We start from the raw sequence: 24,595 nt of genomic DNA on the forward strand, positions 1-24,595 counted from the left end.
ATTGACAAAACTGAGAAATAGACAAAAGCCTCTCTTGTTTTTTTTTTTCTTCTTTTGAGAAGATTCTGTGCTAATTTGTCAACTGCCTTTTGTGATCAGAAAGAAAACCTCCCCAACTTTTCTTCAGCATTGAGTACTAATAAGAGGGATAACACAAGCTTTGAAGAGTTGAAGGAGTCTTACTTAGTCACTGGATTAGTTTAAATAAGGGATAGCCAGTGTAGAGGAAGGGAAAACCTAATTCTTTCAAGATGAGCTTTTAATTGTGACAAATGTCAATTTGAGATAGGGATGCAAGAAAGTCAGGTTGAATTTTTTTTTTTTTCTTCAGCCTCTGAGGCCTCTTCCTATTGTGACTTTTAATAGTACTTCTTCACATTATGAGGAATAAGAACCTCTTCCAAAATAATTTCTATGCAAGGTGCCTGTAGTATATTTGTCGGGTTTTTTGTTGGTGTTCTTTTTAACCAGTGTCAAATGTTTGACTCTTGGTAACTACATAAAAAAGTGCAGCAGGTACCCAACTGTATACGTGGTTTCTGTTCTGTGGGAATGTGCAAGGACTTCTCTGCAGATGCTTTCTGATTTTCCTCTGCACCTTTACTGTACTATTCTGGTTTGGGATTTGGGACTTTACACACATTTTTCAGACATAGTGTAATTTATGAATATCGCAGTCTCTTCAGATCAGTTCTGTGTGCTTTTTAGTCTGATTGAAATGTTTTTGATTATTTTCTTTCTTAGGAAAAAGTTATTTAGCCAGAGAGGTGAGAGTGTTTACCTTCTTGCAGAGAAAATAGGTTTAGTAAGTTTATGGCTGTGTTCTGGATGGGAAAGTTAAATCGGTTGGATGAAATATTTATGGGATAGAGTGATGTTTTTTCTCTGTTGGGGAGAAAAAGGTCATGCGTACAGTACTTCAGAGATACTCTGCGGTATCACTTTTTTGCGACCGATTGCGTTTCAGATTTGCTCTGTGTGGTAGCTTTGTAGTTTATTAGCTACTGTTCTTCAGACAATTAAGCGATATTCATGGTTGGGTTCGGATGGTTAGCTTCCCACCTAAAGTAAATTATGTCTTTAATTTATAAAAAATACTCCTTTTCAGTGAAAAATTATCTACACTTTTGCTTAACAACAGAGCAGAATTGATTCAGTGGAGTATATGATGTGGTTTAGAGCAGATGCAGTGACAGATACAGCTCAAGCAGGGAGGAACATGGGAGAAGAGATGAGGTGGGGGGAAGACTGACTCCTGTATTTAAGCAGTAGCAAGTTGCCAAAAGCTCAGTACTTGATGTAGTTTCACTGTTGACAGATGCTTGTGGCGTGGTAGAGGTGAAGCTACAGCACCTGTATTTTTGAAATGTTCTTAAAGAATAGTGTAAAATAACTTCTCCTTATTGTGCCTATATAGAAATACATTTTTAACAAATAAAATTTACACATGCACACACAAAATTTATCAAATATACTAAACCAATTCAGAATAAATAATTCCATTTTAAGGAGTTACGGCTGATGTATATGTCTTAGTTAACATTTTAGTAACTTGTTTGCCCCCTTGAATAGGTGGTATTTATTTTGACATGGGTTCACGATGAAACTTATTTTGACCCATTGTGTTCCTGTTAAGCATGACAGGAGGATTTGTTTGCTGTGCTAGTAGGAAGCTAATTCTACACAGCTCTGAAGCTGTATAAGGGAGGAAACAAATCTTCTGTTACTTATTTTCAATCTTGGATAGATGGCAATGTTGTAAATGATTAAGTGAAATTGATGAGACGTGGTCCTCTTACAGATGCCTCCTGTTCAGTTTTGGCATAGGAATTGCGTTTGTATGCCCAGAGCTTGCTGTCTTCTGTTGCTGCTGGAATGTTTGTGTGAAAACATAGTAGGAGGGAGAGTGCTGGCATCTTAAATGGATGCTAGAATTATTTTGATGCATACCCTTATATCTTTTACTGTACACAATATTGTAGATGTGAATGCTCTGCTGCTGTCCTGTACTTATTTTCTAATTTTTCTGACCTTTTATGTGTTTTGGTCCCGTTTTTCTTACTAATTCCTGTAACAGTTTTTTGTTGTCCCCTCCTCCCCTTTTTCCCACTCAGTTGCTGAACATTCCACTTATCAATAAATTGTTGACTTCTTTGCCTGTTTCCTGCCAGGGGATTTTGTTGTCATAGGTTTTGGGTTTTTTTCCTTTGTTAGGTACTTGGTAACTAATCTGGGAGTAAGGAGAATGGGTTTTCAGCCATACTCCACACAGGTTCTGGGAAGAAGACTTCCTTGTTTATGAGGAGCAGGCACAATTGGTCTAGCATTGTTCTAAAATAATTTCTGCACCCCTCTGAAATACAGAAGATAAACACAGCTGTTGTTGGTGAGGACAGTGAAACTTTGCTTAAGTTGCTCATGTCCTGACCTTTTTAATAAAAGGCATTTACTTAAGAGTTGGCCAGTGTACTGTTTCATTTCAGTCTCATGAAAGGCAAAACTGTATCTTCTTCTGCAGAGATTCCAAAATAACCTTTTTCATAAGATTTCAGAAATATAAAGTGTCATTCACAAAATTCCTGGTCTTGAAGAATGTGTTCCTTTTCGTATCAGGTATGAGGTTTTGTTCTGTTGTACAATGAGGTTTCATTCAGCTTTTTTGATAGTTATTTGAGTGGAAACTTGTGATGGTGAGAAAATGGAAGTTTTCATCCAGTATGTGGTTTTGAATTCTTGAAATATTAGGGTCGTGTGCTTAGTTTTACAAAGCTGTAATAGCACAGTTCAACATTGTTAACACTGAAGTACTGTCTGTGAGTTGGAGGCCTTGCTGTAGGTGTTAGGGCATTTGATGCTTTAATATTCATTGACTTTTTTTCTGTAGCACATTATTCTTGGCAAGTAATTATTTTTCCTGGAGAAAATAGTATAGTACTTCTGCAGAGTAAAATGGGAAGAATTTCAGGTTTATCTGGATTCTGTATCCGTATAGTCGACTGAATGTTTTAATGTATAAAAGACAATTTGAGATGTTGAATGATCATCCTTTTTTGATCCAAAGGAAAAAAAGGAAATGAAGAGGCAGTCATACTCAGTCATCTTTTGCGTAGAGGATGTATTGCAGATTCTCTACAAGGCAACACTTCCATGCTGGGTCGTTCTGCCCTTCGAGAGGGCCTCAGAAAGTAGCAGTTGTTTCATTGTTCACTCTCTTCCAGCCTTGCTTTTTCTGGGAGTTGAGATTTGAAGACAGGCTCTCTTGCCTGTTTAGTGTGACTTTTTATCTCTTTTTCCATGCTTTGATGTTCCTTGACTGATAGAAAAAACCAGGGTTTATTTAACCTGCACTTGGCTGTGGGTGGATAGGTTGTGCTCCTTCTGTCATATCATCCCCTCAAACTGAGGTGATGTCATTTTTAGGAGCCTGTCTAAAATGTGACCTACTTTGCTGGTTGGCATCTGTGCCCAAGAGAATTTTGGAGAGGTGTCAGTTTAATGAGCCTCTTCGTGCTGTTTGCAGTATAGTACGACGTGTTGTGTAAGGCCCGTACCCCAGTTTTTGACAGTTGTCCTTGAAATATGTTATAGTCTGTAATAAAAATTGTAATAAAGAGGTATTAAAAAAAACCCTCTGTCCTGAACTATATCGTGTAATTACTGTGAACATGCTCATCCTTTTAAAAAGGATGCTGTATTGGAATAATCATACTTGTTTCTTGGTTTAAGTTGGAGCAGGTGATTGGGATGTTTGTTTTAAATATTCTAACATGGAAAAGATGCCTCTAATAGGAAGTAACGTTTGTGATGCCTTGGTGTGATAGTGGTCCTGTCATACTTTTGATGAAACAAGACAGAAAGCAGTTAAGTGTACCTGCTGCTACGTATAGTACTGTAAGCCAATTTAATCTTATAGAATCTGTATTCAGTGCATTATCTTGCATTAAAATACCAAACAGGCACTCTCTTTCCTTTCACAAAAAAAAATTAATAAAGAGCTGCTGTAGGAGCAATACATATTCTTTAGTCATAGATGTTTATAGTATCAGAGATGTGATTGTCAGATCGTGCCTTTCAGTAAGCATGGAGAGCTCATCTGCACATGCAGAGCCTGCAGCACAAAGAAGCAGATGCATCTCCACAGCCAGATGGAGCATATGCCAAAAGACAAGCGTAACAGCATGGGGAACATAAACAGAAAAGTTGGTGTTGAAACACTGTGTTTATAAACCAAAAGCTTTTTGCTTTTGTTATTTTTTTTTAATCCAGATTTCTCCACTTCCCCAGCGTTGCTGCTTTTCCAGGCTGTGGATTACTGACATCTGTTTTGAACTGTTACTGGCATGTCATACAGTGTAGTAGTTGGTTAACCATGGGGTCATTCAAGTGAACTTTGTGCAGAATTGAACATCTGACAATTGTATGTCAGTACACATGGATGTACACATAGAAAATTTGATGAGAAAGGTGTTCAGTTAATTGATTGATCCTGTTTCCTTCCGTGGTGGATACCTGGTGTATTAAATCTAGATACGCACTTGGCAAGCAATTCAGGCTTCCATATGCTGCTAGTCAAAGCTAAAAAGTAATATGGTGGAAATTGGATCACATCCTTGAAAAACGTATTTCTTTGGAATGCTTTAGTAGAGAAGTTACATGGTAAGTTATTAAACCTTTTTTTAAAAGGAAGAGAATGCTGTACAACCAGCTTCAGTTGAAAATCAAAACTGATGCTTAATGTAGGTGACTAAAATCTTCAAATTTAGGTGTACTGTCAACACAACTTGGTAGAACTGAGATAGTGCTGAGAGGCAGTAGCGTGCCTGGTGGTTAGACACACACCAGGGTTATTAGGAAGGCTAACAGTTGATGGTGTTTTCCATCCCTTCATATCGGATGGAGAATTGCCAGGAGTGGGCTAGACTTAGGAGGCAGGAGGGGGAAGAAAGAAAAAAGCAAAAAAGATTTGGGCTGATAGAAGAATATGTATATGTATTCTGAATAGTATTAATATTGTTGCTTTGGTCTCCAGATAGTGTGGACCACACTGTGGAAATCGATGGTATATGCTTAAAAGAGGGAAAGAGCTTAATCATGGTGTCAGTGAAGTAAGGAAATGACTTTGTAATCTGCTTGTGATGCCAAGAAAATGTAGGCATTATTGGGCTTGATTTGGTAAATGATTATGTAAATGTAATTATACTGCATATAACATCTCAAATAATTTGAGACATTTGAAGGAGTTGATTGAGTAGGATTTATGTACGGTTAAGGACCGAAATCTTGCTTTCAGCTTACCTTAAAATGAGAGAAAAATGTATAAAAACTGAAGTGGTCTGGAATATGATGAATCAAAAACTTAAATATTTAAAATTATGTGTGTGTATATATACATAGTAGCTGGAATCTGTTTTTTCCTAAGAGAAATGTTCACGGTAAACATGGCTTGTAGACAGCCTGTGCTTTGGGGGTTTATTTCTTAGTCAGGGTTCAGGATGAAACAACTTCCTTGAGAAGTTTAACGTGCTCAAGGTAGTAAGTATTTGTTTTGAATACAGTGCCAGAGACATCTGAAGTTTGTCTGAAATGCATCTTTAGATCTAGTTTCTGCTGTATTTTACTAATAGTGATTGTGCTTAGCTTCGTTATCACCACTAATAACTTCATGTAATTCCAGTTCTCTCCTACAATGGTCCTATGACTGTTAGACTGGTCAGAAATAAGCTGTGATGTTTTCCTCCTTCTTTTTGTTAATAAACTATTAGAAAACTAATCACTTTATTGATGAATGACAGCTTCCTTGGCTGTACATCACTAGAATCTCCAGTTTAATCAAATGGCTCTTCAGGAAGTTGTGCTGCTGTAAGGACGAGAATCTTAAATCTATGTAGAGATTAGTAGAAGATGTTTGTATGGTGCCTTTGCATGAACCCTGCTGATAGGTGATATGGCTGTATTTTAAGAACCAGGATATATTTGTACTTCAGCAAGGAGACACACCAAGGGTTTCTGTGTTTTTCTCTTCGAGAATTTCTTTTCCCCACTTAGGTTTCCCCCCTTCTAAAGGGGTATGGATGATATCATAGGTCCAGATATTGTTAGTAAAAAGAAAATACCTAAATCTTTCCTGTCCTTATTACAAGGACAGTGTTATTACAGTGTTTTAACCTGACTGTCTTAAAGAAATGGTTAATTGTCTGCTGAACTAGATGTTTGGCCAATGTTTTAAAATCTGTTCATGGACCAGAGATAATTTCTTCCTCTCTTCCTTTTCCGCCAACTTCTTACAGGTATCTGATGAGAAGACATAACTCATACATTAAAGTTTCTCCTTTCTCCTTCCTGCCTCCATCAAATGCTGTTACCATTTTTTCTTGATTTTGACAAGAAACCCTTAAGAACAATAAATAGAGGTAGCTTAATAGGTATCGTAGATGAGTTGTTAACATCATGGTCTGGAAAATGCAAGTTTCTAAGCAGAGCTGGAGTAGCGCTTGTTGGGGTACTCTGGTAGCAATTGTATGAGCACAGATAACCATTTTCTTTGAAATGGTTTAAGGCGTGATGTGATTCAGTTCCCATCACTACCTGCATATGTAGCTACAAGCTGCTTATAATCAGTGAAATTCCCAGAGATGTGCTCTGGTTCTTAGAACAGTTCTGAATGTGACAGACGTGACTATGGCATGACTGCTCGGTGTTCTGCCCTGCTGGTTGGTGGTATAAGCTTGTTGCTGCAGTCCTGAAGTGTAGTCTCTTATCTGAACAGAAAGTAGCACTATTTAAAGGTTCTTCCCTCGGTTTCTACAGTAGTAATGCGAGTTGTTAATATTTCAGTTTGGACAATGTAGTAATTTTGTGTCTCATAGAACTCTGGACATGTTAACTTCAACTTACCAGTCATAGTTATTACATCTTGTCAATGTCACATCAGTGATATAATCTTTCATGTAGGAGCTTACATGTTTGCAACTTCTAGTATATACTATGGAATATTAGTTAAATTAGCAGTAATGCAAATTTTAATATTTAATTTGTTTTACTGGAATTATTTGTTAGTTAATAGGAAGTGAATAACATTTTTAGTAAAAACCTCCCAAATTAATTCGAAATATTGTGAAGATTATTTAGGTCAAAGATCCTACAAATTGTCCCACTTGAAAGCTCTTCTGACTGTAAGAAATAAATGCCATTTAAAGCCCTTCTCTTTTTTGCGTTGACTTAGAATTCAGTACTTGCTGAGCATAGTGACTTGTTAAAAAAAAAAATAAATCGAGCATGCCAAAGCCAGTCTTTATCCAACATTGACATGAATTACACATGATAAAGTTTACTTATTTCGCTGTCCTCGATTCCTATACAGTCTTTTTTCTCTGCCTCTTTAGGTCCTGTCTTTGATTTCCCAGCCCCTTTTCAGGTTAGGTAAGGACAATCTTCAAAGAGGTGCTTTGGCTTTTGAATAATTCACTCTAAGTGAAGGTTATGCAAGGAAAAACATATTAAGTATATTCCTTTGACACATAACTGGGAAGTTCAGCATTCAAAACGTGAGTTATGACACACTTCTTGCAGCTTTGTGTCTTGAAATCCTACATTCTAATTTTTTGTCTTTAGTAAAAATAGAGATGTATCTGCTTGTATCCTGCCTAATTTCTGGAGAAGCTCACTGTTTTCTGTTTCTGTACATACTTACTGCTGTTGACGTTTCCAAGTACCTGCTTTCAGTTGTCTTATTAAACTTGCTTATTTTGGGGTTTGCTAAATATTCTGCATTAATGTTATGAGCTGGGATAATGTTTGTGTGTGTGTGCACACCCCAAACTTGTTCCTGTGCGTACTTTGAGCTTTTTCTCTACACAGTTGGATGCCTTTCTAGGTGGACAAAAAAATAAAAATGGCAGTTCCACACCAGTATTGAAGATAATTGAAGCTTGTTCTGGTAGACGTTAGTATAACCAGTACCCATAATTTTACATGGGAATGTTATTTTAATAATTGTATAAATCCTTAGGATCCACTAAACGTTGTCTTTGGGAGTAGTTGCTATTTGTGTTGTAATTTCCATTTCTGATAATGCTATGTTGTCTAGAGTAACTAGACTTTGAAATAGCTTCTGTTATCCTTTCCAGTTTTCAAGCTGTAAAAAGAAATTCAGAAGAAGAAATGTTTGAAATAGCATTTTGATGTTACTGCATGGGCAGGTAGACCAAAAGAAAGCCGTTTTAAAAATATCATTGAATTGTAATCAGAGTTTAGGAAACTTTTCTTGGCAAACCGTGAGTAGGAGATAATATTTTTACTAAAGAACTTCTAAAAGATTATGGAGGATATTATGCAGATGGTTTGCTACACTTGGAAACTTTTCACGTTCCATATGGCTTATCTGCAATATACTGTTGCTCAAAGGAGGCCTTCAGTTGGCTACTGCTGTTGCTGATTTGTGTTTTAACCATTGCAAGTCCGTTAAGAGGTACACTGGGAGGATGTGCGTGTAGAGATACATATTGTCACTTGAGTAAGGATTGAAAAAAGCTCTATGTGCCAAAAAAAGTCTCTTTGAACATACTAACATAGAACGGTGTTTTGTTTGGTTTTACCATTTATTTTCAGCATTGCTGACTACATTCTCTGATGTATAGGCTAAGGGATAGTTTTTTCTTCCTGAAGATGAACATAGATCTACATTGTCTCTCATTTTTCATAAAACGATTGACTGAGATTGACTTAAACTGGCAATTTAGTATTCTTTGATGGAAAAATCTAGTTGATGGTACCCTCTGTAAAACTGGCCAAATGAGAACCTCCTTAGTGGTGCCAAATTTAATAATTCAGTGGGTTGTGTAGAAAGTGAAGAAAAATGCATCAAATATTAGACTTCTAGAGCTTGACTTAGCTTTCACTGTGGAAACAGTATTGTCAGTGTTAATGGATTATTAATCACTTGAAGTCTCAAGAAGTTCATTTAGGAGTAAGCAATCCAGCCTGTTTGTAGGTCAGCAACTGCATTACAGAGTCCGCAGTTCACCGACAGTGTTTCTCAAAAATCACAAATACAAGTAAGGAGCTTCTCTATCTTCTGGTCCAGTGCATTGTGTAATATTCTGGGGGTGAAGAGGAGTGGATTTTATGACCTATAAAATTGTTGTTATTTTGTAATTGCTTGTGGTGTATCTATTTAAATTAATGTTTCACAGCAAAGATGCTTCAAGCAACTATTTAAGCTTCCTACAATATCACCTCTAAAAACCTTTTGTGTGTGTTATTTTATATAATTGAGAGTTTGAATCCTGAGTGCCATCTTTATCATATCTTGGAGGAATTTGACAGTTAGATTTCAGGTTTGGCAGGCTGGGGATACATGTTAAAATTTGCCAGATACTGGAAGGGCTCCAACTTTTGAAAGAAGACTGTGTCTTTTCTTGGAGTGGTAGCAGGGACACTGATAAAATTCAAAATCATGAGCATTTTGCATCTCTGAATGGTGAATACCTTTGTCTAAAACTGGTCATAGTAGAGCCGTGCTTTTCCTTATATTTTATGGCCTATTGCTAGGCAGACTTGTATTTTTTGTTTGTACAACCTTGGAGTAAGTAATGAATCCAAAACTTTCTTTTTTCCTCAAGCACTGTGGTGTTTGGCCAAGAAATTAAATCATTGTAGCAATCTTTGTTGAAGCACTGTGCTCAGAATTTTTGATGCCTAGCTCTTTTTGCATAATATCGATTATTTACTTTTGAAATACCACTACTAACTGAGCACAGGTATGAAAAATATTATTTAAGTAAGTTAAAAGTAGAGTATGTCCATTTTTCAGGTTGTACTTAGTACACGTTAGTTTGATTGGGGAGCTTGCAGAAAGACTGATGAGGCCTTGTTCTTTGAGAAGTTAAGCTCTCCAAGTTGCTTTGCTTGTGGAAATGTCTGTCATAATCTAATTTGACCTCCTATGCATTTAACTGAAGTTTTGAAAGCTGGGCACCACTCTGCTTTATTTACTGTACTGGTTTGGGATGTATGTATTTGTGGCTATAATTAGTACATGAAATTCTAACCGATAGCATAGCAGAATGTAATTGAAAATGTGTCCCTGCTACTGAAAGGAGTAGTATTAGGGCTAAACTTACATTGGCCTCCTAACTCAAAGGGAAGGAAAACAGCTTCATAATGAAATCTGCAGGCACTTCAGTGGTTGAAGTAGAGAACATTAATAGAGCCTAAGGAAAATTAAAAAAATTCATAAACATTACATAAAACGGTCTGGTACTCTGATTATGGAAAAAAAATAAGAATTGAAGCCTACAGAAATAACGCTGATGAACTTCAAACACGAAACACTGTTACTGAGTTGAACGAAATAGTTTTTCTTTGGCTATTCACTTTTAATGTGCGCGCCACACTTAGGATTTGCTCCTGCTTCTATTTTAGATGGGGACAACACTGCAAGGTCAAGCCCAGAATCTGCAGAACCGTGTTGTTATGTAGGAGGAAAGGAATGGAAACGGTGATACTTCTGAAGCCAAACTGACTTGCGGGAAGTTTAAAACCAGTAAATAGCTTTCAGTGATTTAAAAGTGCTCCTCAGATACTTGAATGTTTCATACATAATAGGGGAGAAATGCTTATATGTAAAGGATAATGCACCGTGGTGTTGTTCAGGGTGATGAAAGTGAAATATTTTCTGTTATAAAAGAAGAGAAATCCGGCCTTGTTTTAGGCTCAGCTTCTTGATAGTAGTATGTTTGCTTACAGGAAACAAGTAATAAAGCATTTGTCATGCTCTCAGCGTGGCTTTTTTGCTGTATGTAGAGTCTGTAGTGATACATTTAATTCTTGCCCACTGAAGTCTCTCTGCTGTGGGAAAGGAGCTAAACTGCACTGAAGGAATGTGCCCTTTTCCTCTCACTGACGTTTCATATAAAATAATGAAATAGGTGGGAATCTGGTGCTTTGAATATAGTATTTGTCCTTCATTTTGTGAATATCTCAGGGAAACGGTGTGGCTTTTTAAGTAGGATGTGATTATCAGTGGCTGAGGCGATGGTTTGCTTTAGGGTGGTCTCTAGGATCCTGCTCTTCATGTGACAGTGAGTTCTTAGTGCCAGTCAGCTGTTAGCCAGCACCCACAGAGCTTTCAGCAGCTCCCTTAAAGCCTTGAGAAATAACCTTAAAGCATGGATCTCTAATCATCTGCAGATAGGGAATGTAAGACTGATCCTGAAGGCTACAGTATGGGTAAATAGCTCTCAGCGATCCTTGGATCTCTGTTTTAGGAATTCTTGTTCTTTGTTTCTGGACATTGATGGGGAAGGCACTATTGCAGCCTAGGCTAACAGTACTGACTTTGTTTTATTGGCCTGAGGTTGCAATGTTACAATCTTTGGCCTCAGCGATCTTATTATTCCCATCTGAGGTGAGAGTGATTCTCAGTCCCATCCTTCCTGCACAGAGCTGTGTGAGCGCTTGGCGACTGCATTTGTGGGTGAGGTACCTTTGGAATTTGGAAATGATAGCCATGTCCTCTCCCTCTCCACTACTGCATGGAAGCTCTGTAGAGCTCCAGGAAACCATTTATTGGTGTACAGGCCCTATGGGAGCATCGGTAATATTTGACAGTACTAATAGAGCCTTTCCAATACTTCAGGCCTGAGGAGTACTCACACCTTTTAAAATTACAGTTTTTTAAAAAGCATTTACTTTGTGCATCTTCATAGCTTTTCTGTGTTCTAACTGCAACAGCAGAATCAGAACTAGCTACTGATTTTAAGTGAAAGGTTTAGCTTTTCCAACGTAAACCACTTTCTGTTTCTATCTCAGTCAAATTTTGGAAATGTTTTTGTTCATGATTTGGGATGAAACACCAAGAAAAATCCTATTTGGCCAGCTCTGGTAGCAAGTGCAAAAATAGAGCTGTTGACACGAGACATAGTAGCATTGATAGCAAAAACCATTTCCTTTTTGTGTAACATTACAAGAAACCCAAGGCTGAAAATGTTTTGAATGAACTGACACTTTTTTTGTGCTTCATAACACTGTACCACTATATGAGGTCATCCTACTTGTATGCTTTAAAACAGAAAAATATTATTTCCTGAGGTGACAATGAACATAATCAAGTTCTCTGCAGTTTTGCCAGCGCTGGTAAGGAGCCCAGATCACTCCTATCAGAAGTCTTGGCTTTTTAACCACACTTGCTGAGTTGGAGCAAAAAACATGCTGATCGTGCTCTTTTAACCATTAGTAATGTCCTTTCAGCATATGATATCAAAACCAGGATCTTTCATGGGGAGGAGGGAGTTGGGGTTTGTCACTGAACTTCATCTCTGGTAGTAGTAATTTGTGTTTATTAGTTCAGAGTTGTTGGTTTCCAGAACTGCTGATGACCAGTTTATTGAACCAGTGTAAGTTTGTGTGAGAGGAGCTGCATGCAGCTGGGCTGGAACAAGCCGTGGACGTGGTGACTTTATTTCACGCTGTGGAGACTCAGCAGGCTTAAAGCTCCTGCATTTTGTGTTTCTCTGTTGGAAGCTTGTGCTAAGATAATTGCACTGTGATGGCTGAATGTCATCTTTGATTCCTTATGGATCATACAACAGCTAACTTCAATGTATTTTTGTACTCCTTGGTATCTGTGTTATCGGTTTCAGTAAAACTTATGTTGAATTATAGGGAGAAGCTAATTATTTTTTTTGTTGTTGTTTTGTATGAAGTCCTTCATCTGTTCCTTAGATGCTTCTTGCCAAGGCATGATTCTTTTCTGTAATTAGCAAAACACAGTGCAATTAAAAATTACTTTGCATATGTATGGGGAAGTTCAGGAAAGAACTGGGGCTTTCATTCCATGTCCTTGAGTGAAATATTCAGACCTTTCATAGCTACTCCAGCCGTTCTCATACAGTGTTGTCATAAGCTCTGCCATTCAAAAGAACCAACCGAGCAAACAAAAACCAACAAAAACCCACACCAAACCAAGTTAAACTAGTAGTTGTAATATTTGCATATTTCAGTTTTATGCAGTGGAACAAAAAACAATTTAAAACTTCTGGGTCATTCTGCAATACCAAGATGACCACAGCTGTCTGGAACATTTGTATAGTGACTTTCTGTCACGCAGCTCTATCTTTGAGTTTGCTTGATTCTTTAAAAAAAAAAGACTTCATAGCTACGTTGGTTCATCATAATTACTTTGCATCATTTTCTGACTCAAAGCAGTATTTTTTTTCTTTCATCAGTTAATCTAGTCTAATATCAGAGCTGCACAGTCTCAGTTACTGAAGGCGCAATACAGGGTGTTGGCAAACATGTTGGAACAATTTACTGTAAATTTGGCTAACTCCTAGAGGATGTGGAAGGTAATACAGATTAACTCAATAGGCTACACATTCCCTTGGATGATCTGGAAATTAAGACTTAACAGCAGAAAGTAATTGCAGTGAGCATCCAATAGGAAAATGTGATATTTAACATTCTTTTTCGCTCTTGTTGTAGTAGGAGAACTTACATTCTATCTCAACTGCAAACCCACTGATTTTTATTGTAAACAGGCTTGTGTATCACAGCAGAGAGAGAAAGCTTTCTTCATATTACACAAGTTGTATTTGATCTCGCTGTTTTCTATTGCCTCCTCCTATCTTCAGAGTTAATAAAATACCAGTTTCCATGATAATATCTTGGAAACAGCTCAAGGAGAGCGAGTTATTTACATTAATCACAGAAATAACAAATTTTAGCTGTAGAGAATCCTGCGGGTGGAGTCAGCCCTTGTTTATGGAGTTTGGCTTTCCTGCATCCCCCCAGAGGGATTCCCAGTAGTCATGGCCTGCCTTGTTTTCCCTTGAGCAGGGGCTGGTTATCTGTGAGAAAGCTCAGGCTGGGCTGTCTTGCATAGGCTTCGCCTGCCCGCGTGAACAGATTACAGCATTCCGCTTGTTGGTCTGAGCTGCAGAGCAGAAATGTTTTACTATTGTGTTACTGGGCAATGATAAAGTTGGCAGTCTTTTTATGGTTAGGTCCTCAGAGTGGCAGTTTGTGTTTTAGCGATAAGGAGACAGAGCTTTGGATATCAGACGCAGACTTATTATCTGTAACAGTGAGCTGTGGCTTAAATTCTTCCACAATGACAGGAACCCCATCTGGAGTGAAGGTTTCCAGAATCTTAAACGGGAGATACTGAGGCGTTTTCCTTCCTTATGAGTCAAAGTGGAGTTAACCCCATTGTTATAAAAAATAAAAATAACTGGTGGCCAAGAGGAAGGATGCATTTTTATTTTTAACTAATTCTCTTCCTTTATATTAGAACTTTGAGTATGATTTTCAGACAGATCTGGGAGGGTGAATTGGCAGCATTGAGCTTAAAAGCATTTACTGGATTGTTTTAGAATATCGAAAGGAGTACTAATGAAATTCCCATTCTGCAATGCATAAACTTGCTCTAATATTTTTCACAAAGGTGGTGAACTAGACAGCATACATTTCTTGCAAGATCTTTCTTTATAGTATCCAAGTACATCTTCTAGTCGTGTCTTGGACACTGGGGATGCACGCTGATGCTGAGCACCACGTAAAGACGTTTTGATTCTATTTATAGAATTCTGTGGGCTGCAAGGGTTAAGTGTAATCCTGATTTTACAGTGTTAACATTTTCTCTACTGATATCAAAGTGTACAGGACTGGCAGGCTGACTTGTTAGGAGGGCCTGGGAGAGGGTTGACAGGCTCCGACCTTGAGAGGCTGAACAGCCAGCCCTTGTATGGCCAAGTCCATATTCGTGCCCAGCTGATTGGCCAGAGGAGCAGGATCGGTGCTGTGACAGGTGCTGGAGGAAGCTACACCTGTTTTCCCCATATGCTGATTTAGTGATTGCATTTTTGTGGGAGCTCCAGATACTGTGTGGGATATGCGGAGCAAGCCAAGAAACTTGAGAAGGAATTATAGCTTATGGTGACCTGTGATATTAAAGAATTTCAGATGGTGTAATTTAATTTTCAAGTACTGCTTTAAAACTGAAGTAGAAATAGGCAGTATTTTGCATATACATGAATAGTAAGAAAGTCTTATGTACTTTTTATTGTACTAAAAGTTAGTAGATAGTCCTTTAATAAAAATATGCTGATGAATACAATATTCTAAATTAAAACATAGTTTTATTTTTTAATCATCAATGCAGTGTGTTATGGAAACATAGCTTCTATGGGAAAAGACATGCAATTTCTTTATGGTGCTGAGAATGTCAGCTTGCAGATTTTGAATCTTTAGAGTTTCTAGTGTGAAACTCATAGAATATAGATTATTTCTCACAAAGAGAGAGCACACTCCCCACCCGTTGCTGTATAGTCCTACTGCTGATATGTACCTGTTTAAAAATTTTTATTCCTTTCCTCCTGAAACTTTTAAGAGACCTTTCCATAGGTAGTATTGTAAATCTTATTGTTAATCTTGTTATAAATGAGAACTTGGAAAGAAATATTTCATATTGTGTTATAGGGTGAAAAAGAAAAAAAATCAGGAATACAAATCTTTTAAAATGTGTTCATGAGACATGCGGTTTCACATCCTTTCGTTCGGAAGCTTATTTGTAATGCCTAAATTATAGACAAGTTTGGGTTTTTTTCCAGGGGATGTTGCTGCGAGTTCTCCATCAGAGAAAAGGAAGCAGCCCCATAAGCAGTTGCATTGTTAATCTAAAGGAATCTGAAAAAACTTACTAAAACTTGCTAAATGCAAGCTAAGCCCTTTTAGAGGGGGATTATGTAATTTGTCTTTATACATTTTTGCAGCTCTGGCTATTATGCAGGATGACAGAAGTGCAGGAAAATCCTGCTGTTATAATCTACTGAGACCAAGTGTTAGATATATCAGTGTACAGCAGTTGTTGAATTTGGCAGAAAATTTTAGCCGCTGTATTTTCTGGAGTTTATGCTTTTAAAAATGGGAATATTAAAATTGGGATGCTAAAATTCCTTTATTAAAGATCCAGTGAACTGGGTTTTAGTTACCGGTGAAGACATTAACTCCTTTGCTATAGACTTGAATGTTCCCTTTATGTCAGATGACTTCACTCCATCAACCAGGATCCAAACATGGGTTTACCTGGAACACTGGAGAGATGAAGTGGGTGTAGGTTCAAGTTTCCCATGAAATGGCACCTGGGAGAATCTGTGCCTCTGAATGAACCTTTTCTGTTTGTGTACTATGCCACTGTTTTGAAAGACTAAGCCTATCTGTTGAACAGTGAGTTTTGTCTGAGTTCATGTAGTTTCAGTGGCTCTAAATGATTCAGTAGTATACAAAACTTCTTGGCAAGTTAGTATGATTTGTATGTGAATTTTCCAATTGTATTTCAGACTTTAAGAAAGAAAGGCCTTAATGGTTGTGAGAGCCCTGATGCTGACGATTACTTTGAGCACAGTCCACTATCGGAGGACAGATTCAGCAAACTAAATGAAGATAGTGATTTTATTTTCAAGCGAGGCCCTGTAAGTACTTTTATTTTATCTCTACTTTTTATTTGTTGATCCTTTTTATTAACTTCATTATTTAGGCTCTGAACAAGAAGGAACACAGAGGGTGCGACAGCCCGGACCCTGACACTTCATATGTGCTCACTCCACATACAGAAGAAAAATATAAAAAAATTAATGAAGAGTTTGATAATATGATGCGGAATCATAAAATCGCAGTGAGTACTAAAGTATGATCTGTGCTTCTATTATGTGCATGAGAATTTTCAGTGTTTGCTCACCAATGAATACAACTGCAAAAGCAAGAGGATGTAATGGTTTGAGAAGGGTGCACAGGTGCACATACTTTTTGAGGAAAAATGAGATGCTGGTAATTTTTAAAATTCATTTTACCTTAAAGAATAGGAAGATTCATCCCTAGCTTCTCATTTGCACTCAGTTTTTCATACCTTGTGAACCTAAGATAACATTTCTAAATTTCAGAAGCTTCACTGCATTGCTGAATCCCACCTAAAATTGAACAACAAACTGACAGTCATGACACCCAGCATTGCTTCTTTTAGCAAGTTCTTTAGCCTTGAATGAAGCCAGTATCTTTTCTTCCTGCTTTATCTTGTAGCTCTTGATACCCAGCATTTTTGTCTTGAGACATCTTCAGGCCTCATCACTCAATATAAAACAGCTAAATTGCTCTCCTTTGATTTTCTGTGGTCTTCATGAACAGCCTAAATTGTCTTTGAGGACATCAGCATAAATAAAGAAGGCAATGTTATTTTTTAGCTATATGGGTCTGTATCTACAGCTTACATTGGACCTGTTCTGTGTTCAGTGCACTTGGGGCTGTGTAAGAACATAGTTTCTCTAGTTCTAGTGCAGGCGTTACTGTCAAAGGATAGGAATGAGGCAAAGCGTGAAGAATTCGGTCATAACCAAATGAGTACCATAGATGGACAGAAGCAGCCCTTATTGTAAGGTGTGGGGGGAAGCTGTCATTTGTTAGCTCTGTATTGAGAAACCTACAGAAGAAATGCTCCAACTGCTTCTAGCTTCCAGCATTGTTTTAAGTATACTTCAGATATTTCAGCTTAGTTTGAGTTGCTTAACAGCATAGCTTTTTTTGTAGGTTTTGAATAGTTTCTTCTAGTAGTTTCCCCGTGAAAACAAATACCAGTACAGCTTGACATTAGTTAGATACTGTGAATGATTTGCTAGCATTGCATAGCTGTGCTTCATTATTTTTTTCCTTCAGTCTGTGCCAAAAATTAATAATTATTCTTAGAGTGCTTCAATAGGGACACTGTTGTTGGCTCTTGCACGTAAGAGATTGTTTGTTGTAGAAAATATATTCCACTCCTGATTAGAATATTTGTTGCTGTATTTCTAAGATAATCAAATTTGTTGAACAGAAGGGATCGTTCCAAGTAAATTTCAAGCTGCACATGACAAAAGTGCATCTTTTTTAAGTATACTTGCTATGTCATGAATGTTTGTTGCCTTCCTTTGACCTCTAAATCAAAACTTCTATCCCTTTGTTGTGTCAATAAATACTACTGAATTGTTAGGCTTAAATTGTACCTGTCATGCTTTTGTTTCCACTAATTATGAGAGTTGTGAAAGAAAATAGTCCCTTTTGTTTCAGAAACTCATCACTGTCAAAGGATAGGAATGAGACAAAGGCCAAAGAAGTTAGTCATACCCAAATGAGTACCATAGATGGGCAGGCATTTCAGCTTTTGATTCAAATGGTTGTTGAATAACAAACATACACTTCAGAAAAAATAATTGCCTTTTAAATAATGCTGTAAAAATTAAAATTAAAAAAAATGAGATTTGCGTAAAACAAAGATGATGTGGTTATTCAAGCAGGTTCTGTGGAACACAGGTCACAATAATGACTTGGTGTTAAATTCAAATTACTAAACTTAGTGACTTTCTAAAGATCTGTTTAGTTGTTTTAGTCTATTAAAAAAAAACTTTTAGAGATTAATAGCGATGTTTTGGCAAGGTTATTAATATAAAAGTGTTATTACTAACTTTTTCTTTTTTGTGTAATGACTGACTGTTTTATAATGTGCATGTTTATGCTGACATTTTGAAAGTGCAACTCTATTGATTTGTAGACATGTTTGGTTTGTCATTGCTTTGTAATAATCTAAATTAACTGATAAATTTGTTGTATTTCTAAGGTTGTGAATTCATGTGAACATCTTCAATTTTCTCTCTTTGAACTTTCAGTATTTTAGAAGTCCGAGTAATTTTTTTGGAACTGTATATGATGTATGAGAGTTTGACACCATACTCTGCAATAAATGGATGTTTTACAATTGTATGCCCAATGGAGTTTAGAAACTAACATAATTAACTCTTTTCCTTCCTTTTTAAAAAAAAATCTGAGTAATTCTTGGCAAACTTTATTGTGTATTTTTGTAATGTACTGTTTCTGCAAGTATAGACAATGCTAATGTTGTTGTCTTCTGTGTGTTCCTTATGTTCTTTCCTCCAGCCTGGTTTGCCTGCCCAGAACTTCTCGATGTCGGTTACAGTTCCAGTGTCCAATCCCAACACTTTAACCTACAGTAACCCAGGGAGTTCCCTTGTATCCCCATCACTGGCAGCCAGTTCATCGTTAACGGACACGACCATGCTCTCCCCACCTCAGACCACCCTGCATCGGAACGTATCACCTGGGGCCCCTCAGAGACCACCAAGTACTGGCAACGCGGGTAAGATTTCAGTACTGCTGTGTTTTCCTTTTATATCCTCTTTGTGTTCATGTTTTAATTAAAAATTTAGGGAAAAAATGAAAACATAGATTTTTTTAAATTAAAAAACACAAACAAAAACCACCAAGTAGTTCTTATTGGTATATTTATTTTTTAATGGCTTGGGTTTTGAAGTACAAAATGATACGATACTGTAACAAGAGCAAGTTAGTTTAATGTTCTGACTTGTTTTTCTTAGGTGGAATGCTGGGGACAACTGACCTCACAGTGCCAAATGGAGCTGGTACCAGTCCAGTTGGTAAGTGCAGTGTGATGTCTCTTTTGAAAAAGTGAATTGTGGTTTTAGTTTCACAGTTATACAAAAAACATTTTTTATTTTGAAAAAGTGATTATGAAGAACAAAGGGCATAATTTTCTTGGTTGTCTTGTAGTTGTCAAGCCTTACAAATTCTTACCAAGCGTTTAGCTTTTTACTGCCATGCTCTTTCCACTTACAGTAACATTTGCATTTTTTATTTCAGTAGGACCATGTTGGTCTTGCTTCTGTATTTCTCTCCATCTGTAATTACAGCACTATAAAGAGTTCTTATGTTCACTGAATTTCTTACTTTGTATGAAGCTGACTGCACTTAACTGTTACTTTAAGGACATCTCAGCTATGTTCCCGACTTTAGTATTTGCAAGGACCTGGATGTTTGGTATGGGTTGTGGTGCCAGTCAAAATGAAGGGACTACAGACTGTGTTGCTTTTGTTGTCATGTGTGTCTTGTTAATCGTTCCCTAGAAGTTATACAAAGAAAGCAGTAAATCTTGGAAGCGGATACCTAGGTTCTGTCTTAATTTTGGAAGATGATTAGAATTTCTTTCAAAAACAAATTAGAGATCTTGCCAAAAATAAATTTCACAGTATTTTTTTGTCTTCAGTAGAAAGGTGCCATAGCACTTTTTCATATAAATTATATTTTGTCTCCCCTAAACAAAATTTAGTACTTTGATAGTGGGCAGGCAGCCATTGAGATTTGTCTTGCTGTGGAAAGGCAAAGTAAATGACAGTTCACCCACTTCCTCCATGTTCCTTTCATGCCTTGAGATGTCCTTAGGGACTGAAGGTCAATTTTGGAAATACACATAACTCTTGTTATGGTATGTGTTCATAGCAAGGAATTAAAGAAGCAACTGTTGACGTTTCAGTATGTGCCCACTGGCTATTTAGTGTGGCAAATGGGAAAAAGTTATTTGAGGATTAAGTCAGGCAATTGAATTTATGAATAAAAAAATGCTGTAACTACTGTAACTGAAAGCACAGGATTGACTTTCCACTCTTTATCTGTTCTTCGCCTATGTGCAGCAAAGATATGAAATATTAAAGTATGGTTTCCATCAGGTAAGCAAGATTTTAAATGGAGGAAACTTCCTCAGTTGAAAAAAAGATGACTGTGTTTAGAAACCGTGAATGTCAGATGTTGATTTCCGAAGTATTTCTCAAGTCAGACTAAATAACTTTATTATCAGGCTGTTTCAGGCCTCTTCTACAAAATCAGGCTTTAGTAACAGCAGCCTCAGATTTAAGACTCCTTTTAATAAGCAAATAAAACAGTTGTTTACAGCACTTGCTATTGAATATTAAGCTGTAGAAATACCCAGTTACAGCAGCTTGGTGAACGTATTTAATGCAGTAAAATGTTTTCCTTCTTGCATTTATTACTAGTGCATGTGAAAAATCAAAATGCATCACTTATCTCTTACTTTCCAGAACATCGCACCCGAAATGTTACGCGTGTACCCACTCATTTCTAGACAGATTTTTCATACAAGTAGGGCTTGTGGCTGTCTTAGAGTAGTGAACATCTAGAAGTACCTCTAGCAAAGCTCAAATGCCTAGTTAACACCAGAATGCTAAGCTGGAGTAGCCTAAATTGTCAGAGCTCCACTTGCTACTAGGATATGGCATGGCTTCTTTTCAGTACTGTCAGATGCACAGTAGCCTTCTCAGTTCCAACGAAAATCAAGAAACCACACATAAGCAAAAGGAGTAATGTGAGCTTCTCAATTTGACCTTGACAGCTGCTGTTGAGGTGTGTATATCAAGTTAATTATGGCTGCAGACAAAAAAGGATTTAGTCTCTTGCTACATTTATTGTAGAATTATTTGAAAAAATAATTTTTTTGCTTTTAGCTTTCAGTCTTTTTTTTTAATTTCTTGGGAATGGAGAATTATTCTATGGATATAGTTGTGAAAGGTCATGTGTCAGATTTGCAGCTCACAATTTGTAGGAGGGATGTCTAAGATAAAGAATGGAAGACTGACATACCGATATTCCCAAATATTCTCTCATAAGCAAAGGAAATACCTGAGTCTTATTCGACACTATGAAGTTCTGGACATTGAGGATTTTTCTCTTATTTCATTGAAAGATATTTATAAGCTTTTATCTGCGCATAAAAGGCAAGTAAATATTATCTTGCATCTTTGGGACCCAGTTCAAACAAAGATGTTACATAAAATGGTTCATATTTAGTTCACATGAGTCTTAAGTCCCATTTAACTTGATTGGAATGAATATGATTTGCTTTAGCAGTCAGTCTGCTAACTTGACAGATCTTCTGGGAAAATGAATGAGTAAAAATATCTGCATGTTGTAGTAAAGATTGGTAGGTGGTTTTTTTGTCTAGAGCAGAAAATTTTGTGATCATTTTATAATACTGAGAGCTTACTTCACATGCGGCTTGAATAACTCTGAAAAAGCATTTTTATTTTGTAATGTTTTAATGTTTTGCCTACCACATAAAAAACATTTGCTGAAGTTTTTTATTTGCCTAATATATCAGCTTGGAGAGTAGGGGAAAACATCCGGCATTATAACAGTGTTTGATTTTGAGCTAATTGATTTTTATTTATTTATATTAGATTGGGTATTTTGGAGCTAGAATTTTCATTGTATTGTTGCCCCTAGTCAGTGTTAAACCCTGGTCAGTTTGTGATGGGCATCTAATATGCCTTGAGAACCTTGTATCCTCAGGATTTGTGCAACTTGATTTGTTGTCAACATCATGATAGCTTGAATACACGCTTACATGTCTATATTAGTCCTTTCAAAAGGTTGTGGATTCTAATTAGGCCAAGTATGGCCTCATTTGCTCTGGCTACACAAACGTGGAGGCAGGGACACTGACTTTGAACTGGAAAGTATCGATGGATGATTGGATTAAGTTTATCATGAGATCTGCTCCACTGTGTTCCAGTAGATTCAGTATTATAGGTTTAATCATCCAGAGGTTGCCAATGAATTGTACTTCTAGTGAGCCTGTCCCATTCTTGAGGACTCTGAGAATCAAAAAGAGTCAGTAGTACGACCACTGTTACTCAAATTCCAATACCATTTTTTCCCTGCCTTTCGCTTATGGCATTGACCTAGAACCATGTCAAGGACCTGAGCTGAATGAAAACCTGAGACCTTTGGCCTGAGTTGCTTAAGTTCTTCCCAGTTCTAGGTGATTTTGAGGGAGTTTTTGGAAGTGGAGGCTCTTCCATGATCTCACGAGGACACACTATTATGTGTCTGTGCGTTTCTTTGTCAGTGAAGTAATGCGGATTATGGACCCGGTTAATCTTCTGGGAAATTATCTTTACTCTTACAATTTTGTAATCTGGAGAATGGATGAGAAAGATCTAGTCTTCTTGAGTGCTGATTTTTTTCTCCTCTTTGTTCCAGAGCTGAATCTTCTTCAATATCCTTACTAATCTTAAGATTCTGAGAATGTCAAGTAGCTTTAGGAATATTGAATTTCTTTGGAATAGAGATGAATCATAGAATAGTTAGGGTTGGAAGGCACCTTAAAGATCATCTAGTTCCAATCCCCTTGCCATGGGCAGGGACACATCCCACTAGATCAGGTTACCCGAGGTCCCATCCAACCTGGCCTGGAACACCTCCAGGGATCGGGCATCTGCAACTTCCCTTGGCGACCTGTTCCAGTGTCTCACCACTCTCATGGTAAAGAAATTCTTCCTAATGTCTGTTCTAAATCTACCCTTCTCCAGTTTATACCTGTCCCCCCTCATCCTGTTACCACAAGCCTTTATGAATAGTCCCTCTCCAGCTTTCTTGTAGGTTCCTTTCAGGTACTGGAATGTCGCTATAAGATCTCCTTGGAGCCTTCTCTTCTCTGGGCTGAACAAGCCCAACTCCCTCAGCCGGTCCTCATATGGAAGGTGCTCCAGTCCTCGGATCATCTTTGTAGCCTCCTCTGGACCCATTGCAACAGCTCCATATCCTTCTTATGTTGAGGATTCCAGGACTGGACACAATACTCCAGATGGGGCCTCACAAGAGAAGAATAGAGGGGCAGAATCACTTCCCTCGACCAGCTGGCGACACTTCTTTTATTGAAGGATGTGTGTGCTTGAAAAGATACGCTTGTGAGCTACTGGATCTCTATGAAGAGGCAGTCTAGATAGTGTGTGATCTTTTATCGTGGCCTCAGGAAGGGTCATGCAGAAGTGCAATTGCCAGCTTGCACACACCTGGAAATTGCACCTGGAAATTGTTTGTATATTGCCAGAAAGGGCCCAAGATTGAGAACTATGAAAGGCCGCACCTGTAAAAGGTTCCCTTTGTCTTGAGGGCTTGGCTGCTTAAGAGAGCTTTTTTTGTGAGTCTTTCACGTATCCAGTCAAGTGGCTAATACGCTGCAGTTCTTAAGAGTACACCAGAAGGCTTCAGTTACAGAAGAGCTTTCTTTGCACACCTTTCTATTGATGTTGTTTTGTTTATTCAGCGAGAGACACCCGACGAGACGGATCCAACTACCTCTGGAAAAATGTAAAATGTACTTCTTGCAGGAATTTTTATTGAAACTGGATTGATCTTTCCTTAAGAAAATAGACTTTCTTCTCCCTCCACTCCCACTCTTAAACTCACCAGTCTGTAACATCTGTAATGGAGAAAAAGCTTGACATTGTTGCTGTAGACAAACTTAGGAAAGCAGGAGTAAACCTTGAGCATATTCCTACTTAAGGATATATGTTACTGGTGATATTTCTAATCTGCTGTACTTTCTCTTCAGTTTATTTTTCACAGGTAGTCTGCAGTGGACAAAAGTTCTTGCTCCTTAGTGGTGATGAAGTTGGCAAAGTGTGTTGCTTTGCTCTGATCTTTAAGATTACACAGGTTAATAACACAGTTGGTGTTTCACCTATTTCCAAGGAAGAAGCTGGAGGATCCCTGAGGAACTCTGAGAACATCTTATTTACTCCTATTGTTCCCACACTCTCCTCAAGGAAAAAGGAGTACTGGAAGTGGACTGCAGAGCAGCTGGTTCACACTGGGCAAGCTGAACCTGTTTAGTTTGATAGACATTGTCAGCACGTAACAAAGTTTGATCTATCAATCATCCTTTGATTAGATCAGCTCACAA

General features: G+C 37.6%; 1 protein-coding gene across 5 annotated transcripts in view; it reads left to right on the plus strand.

The window, feature by feature from the left end:
• The window catches only part of MEF2A (myocyte enhancer factor 2A), an 83,629-nt gene that overhangs the window by 41,012 nt on the left and 18,022 nt on the right, over nucleotides 1-24,595 (plus strand). For 2 of the 5 annotated variants that reach the window (XM_069867148.1, XM_069867150.1), the window contains 3 exons: nucleotides 16,535-16,672; nucleotides 18,958-19,177; nucleotides 19,416-19,475. In XM_069867148.1, the coding sequence (XP_069723249.1) occupies nucleotides 16,535-16,672; nucleotides 18,958-19,177; nucleotides 19,416-19,475 (418 nt within the window). Of the gene's footprint in view, nucleotides 1-16,337; nucleotides 16,470-16,534; nucleotides 16,673-18,957; nucleotides 19,178-19,415; nucleotides 19,476-24,595 lie in introns of all 5 variants that reach the window. The other 3 variants (XM_069867149.1, XM_069867151.1, XM_069867152.1) reach the window with 2 other exon arrangements.

The sequence above is a fragment of the Phaenicophaeus curvirostris genome, chromosome 12 (genome assembly GCF_032191515.1).
Source record: "Phaenicophaeus curvirostris isolate KB17595 chromosome 12, BPBGC_Pcur_1.0, whole genome shotgun sequence".
NCBI classification, from domain to species: Eukaryota; Metazoa; Chordata; class Aves; order Cuculiformes; family Cuculidae; genus Phaenicophaeus; species Phaenicophaeus curvirostris.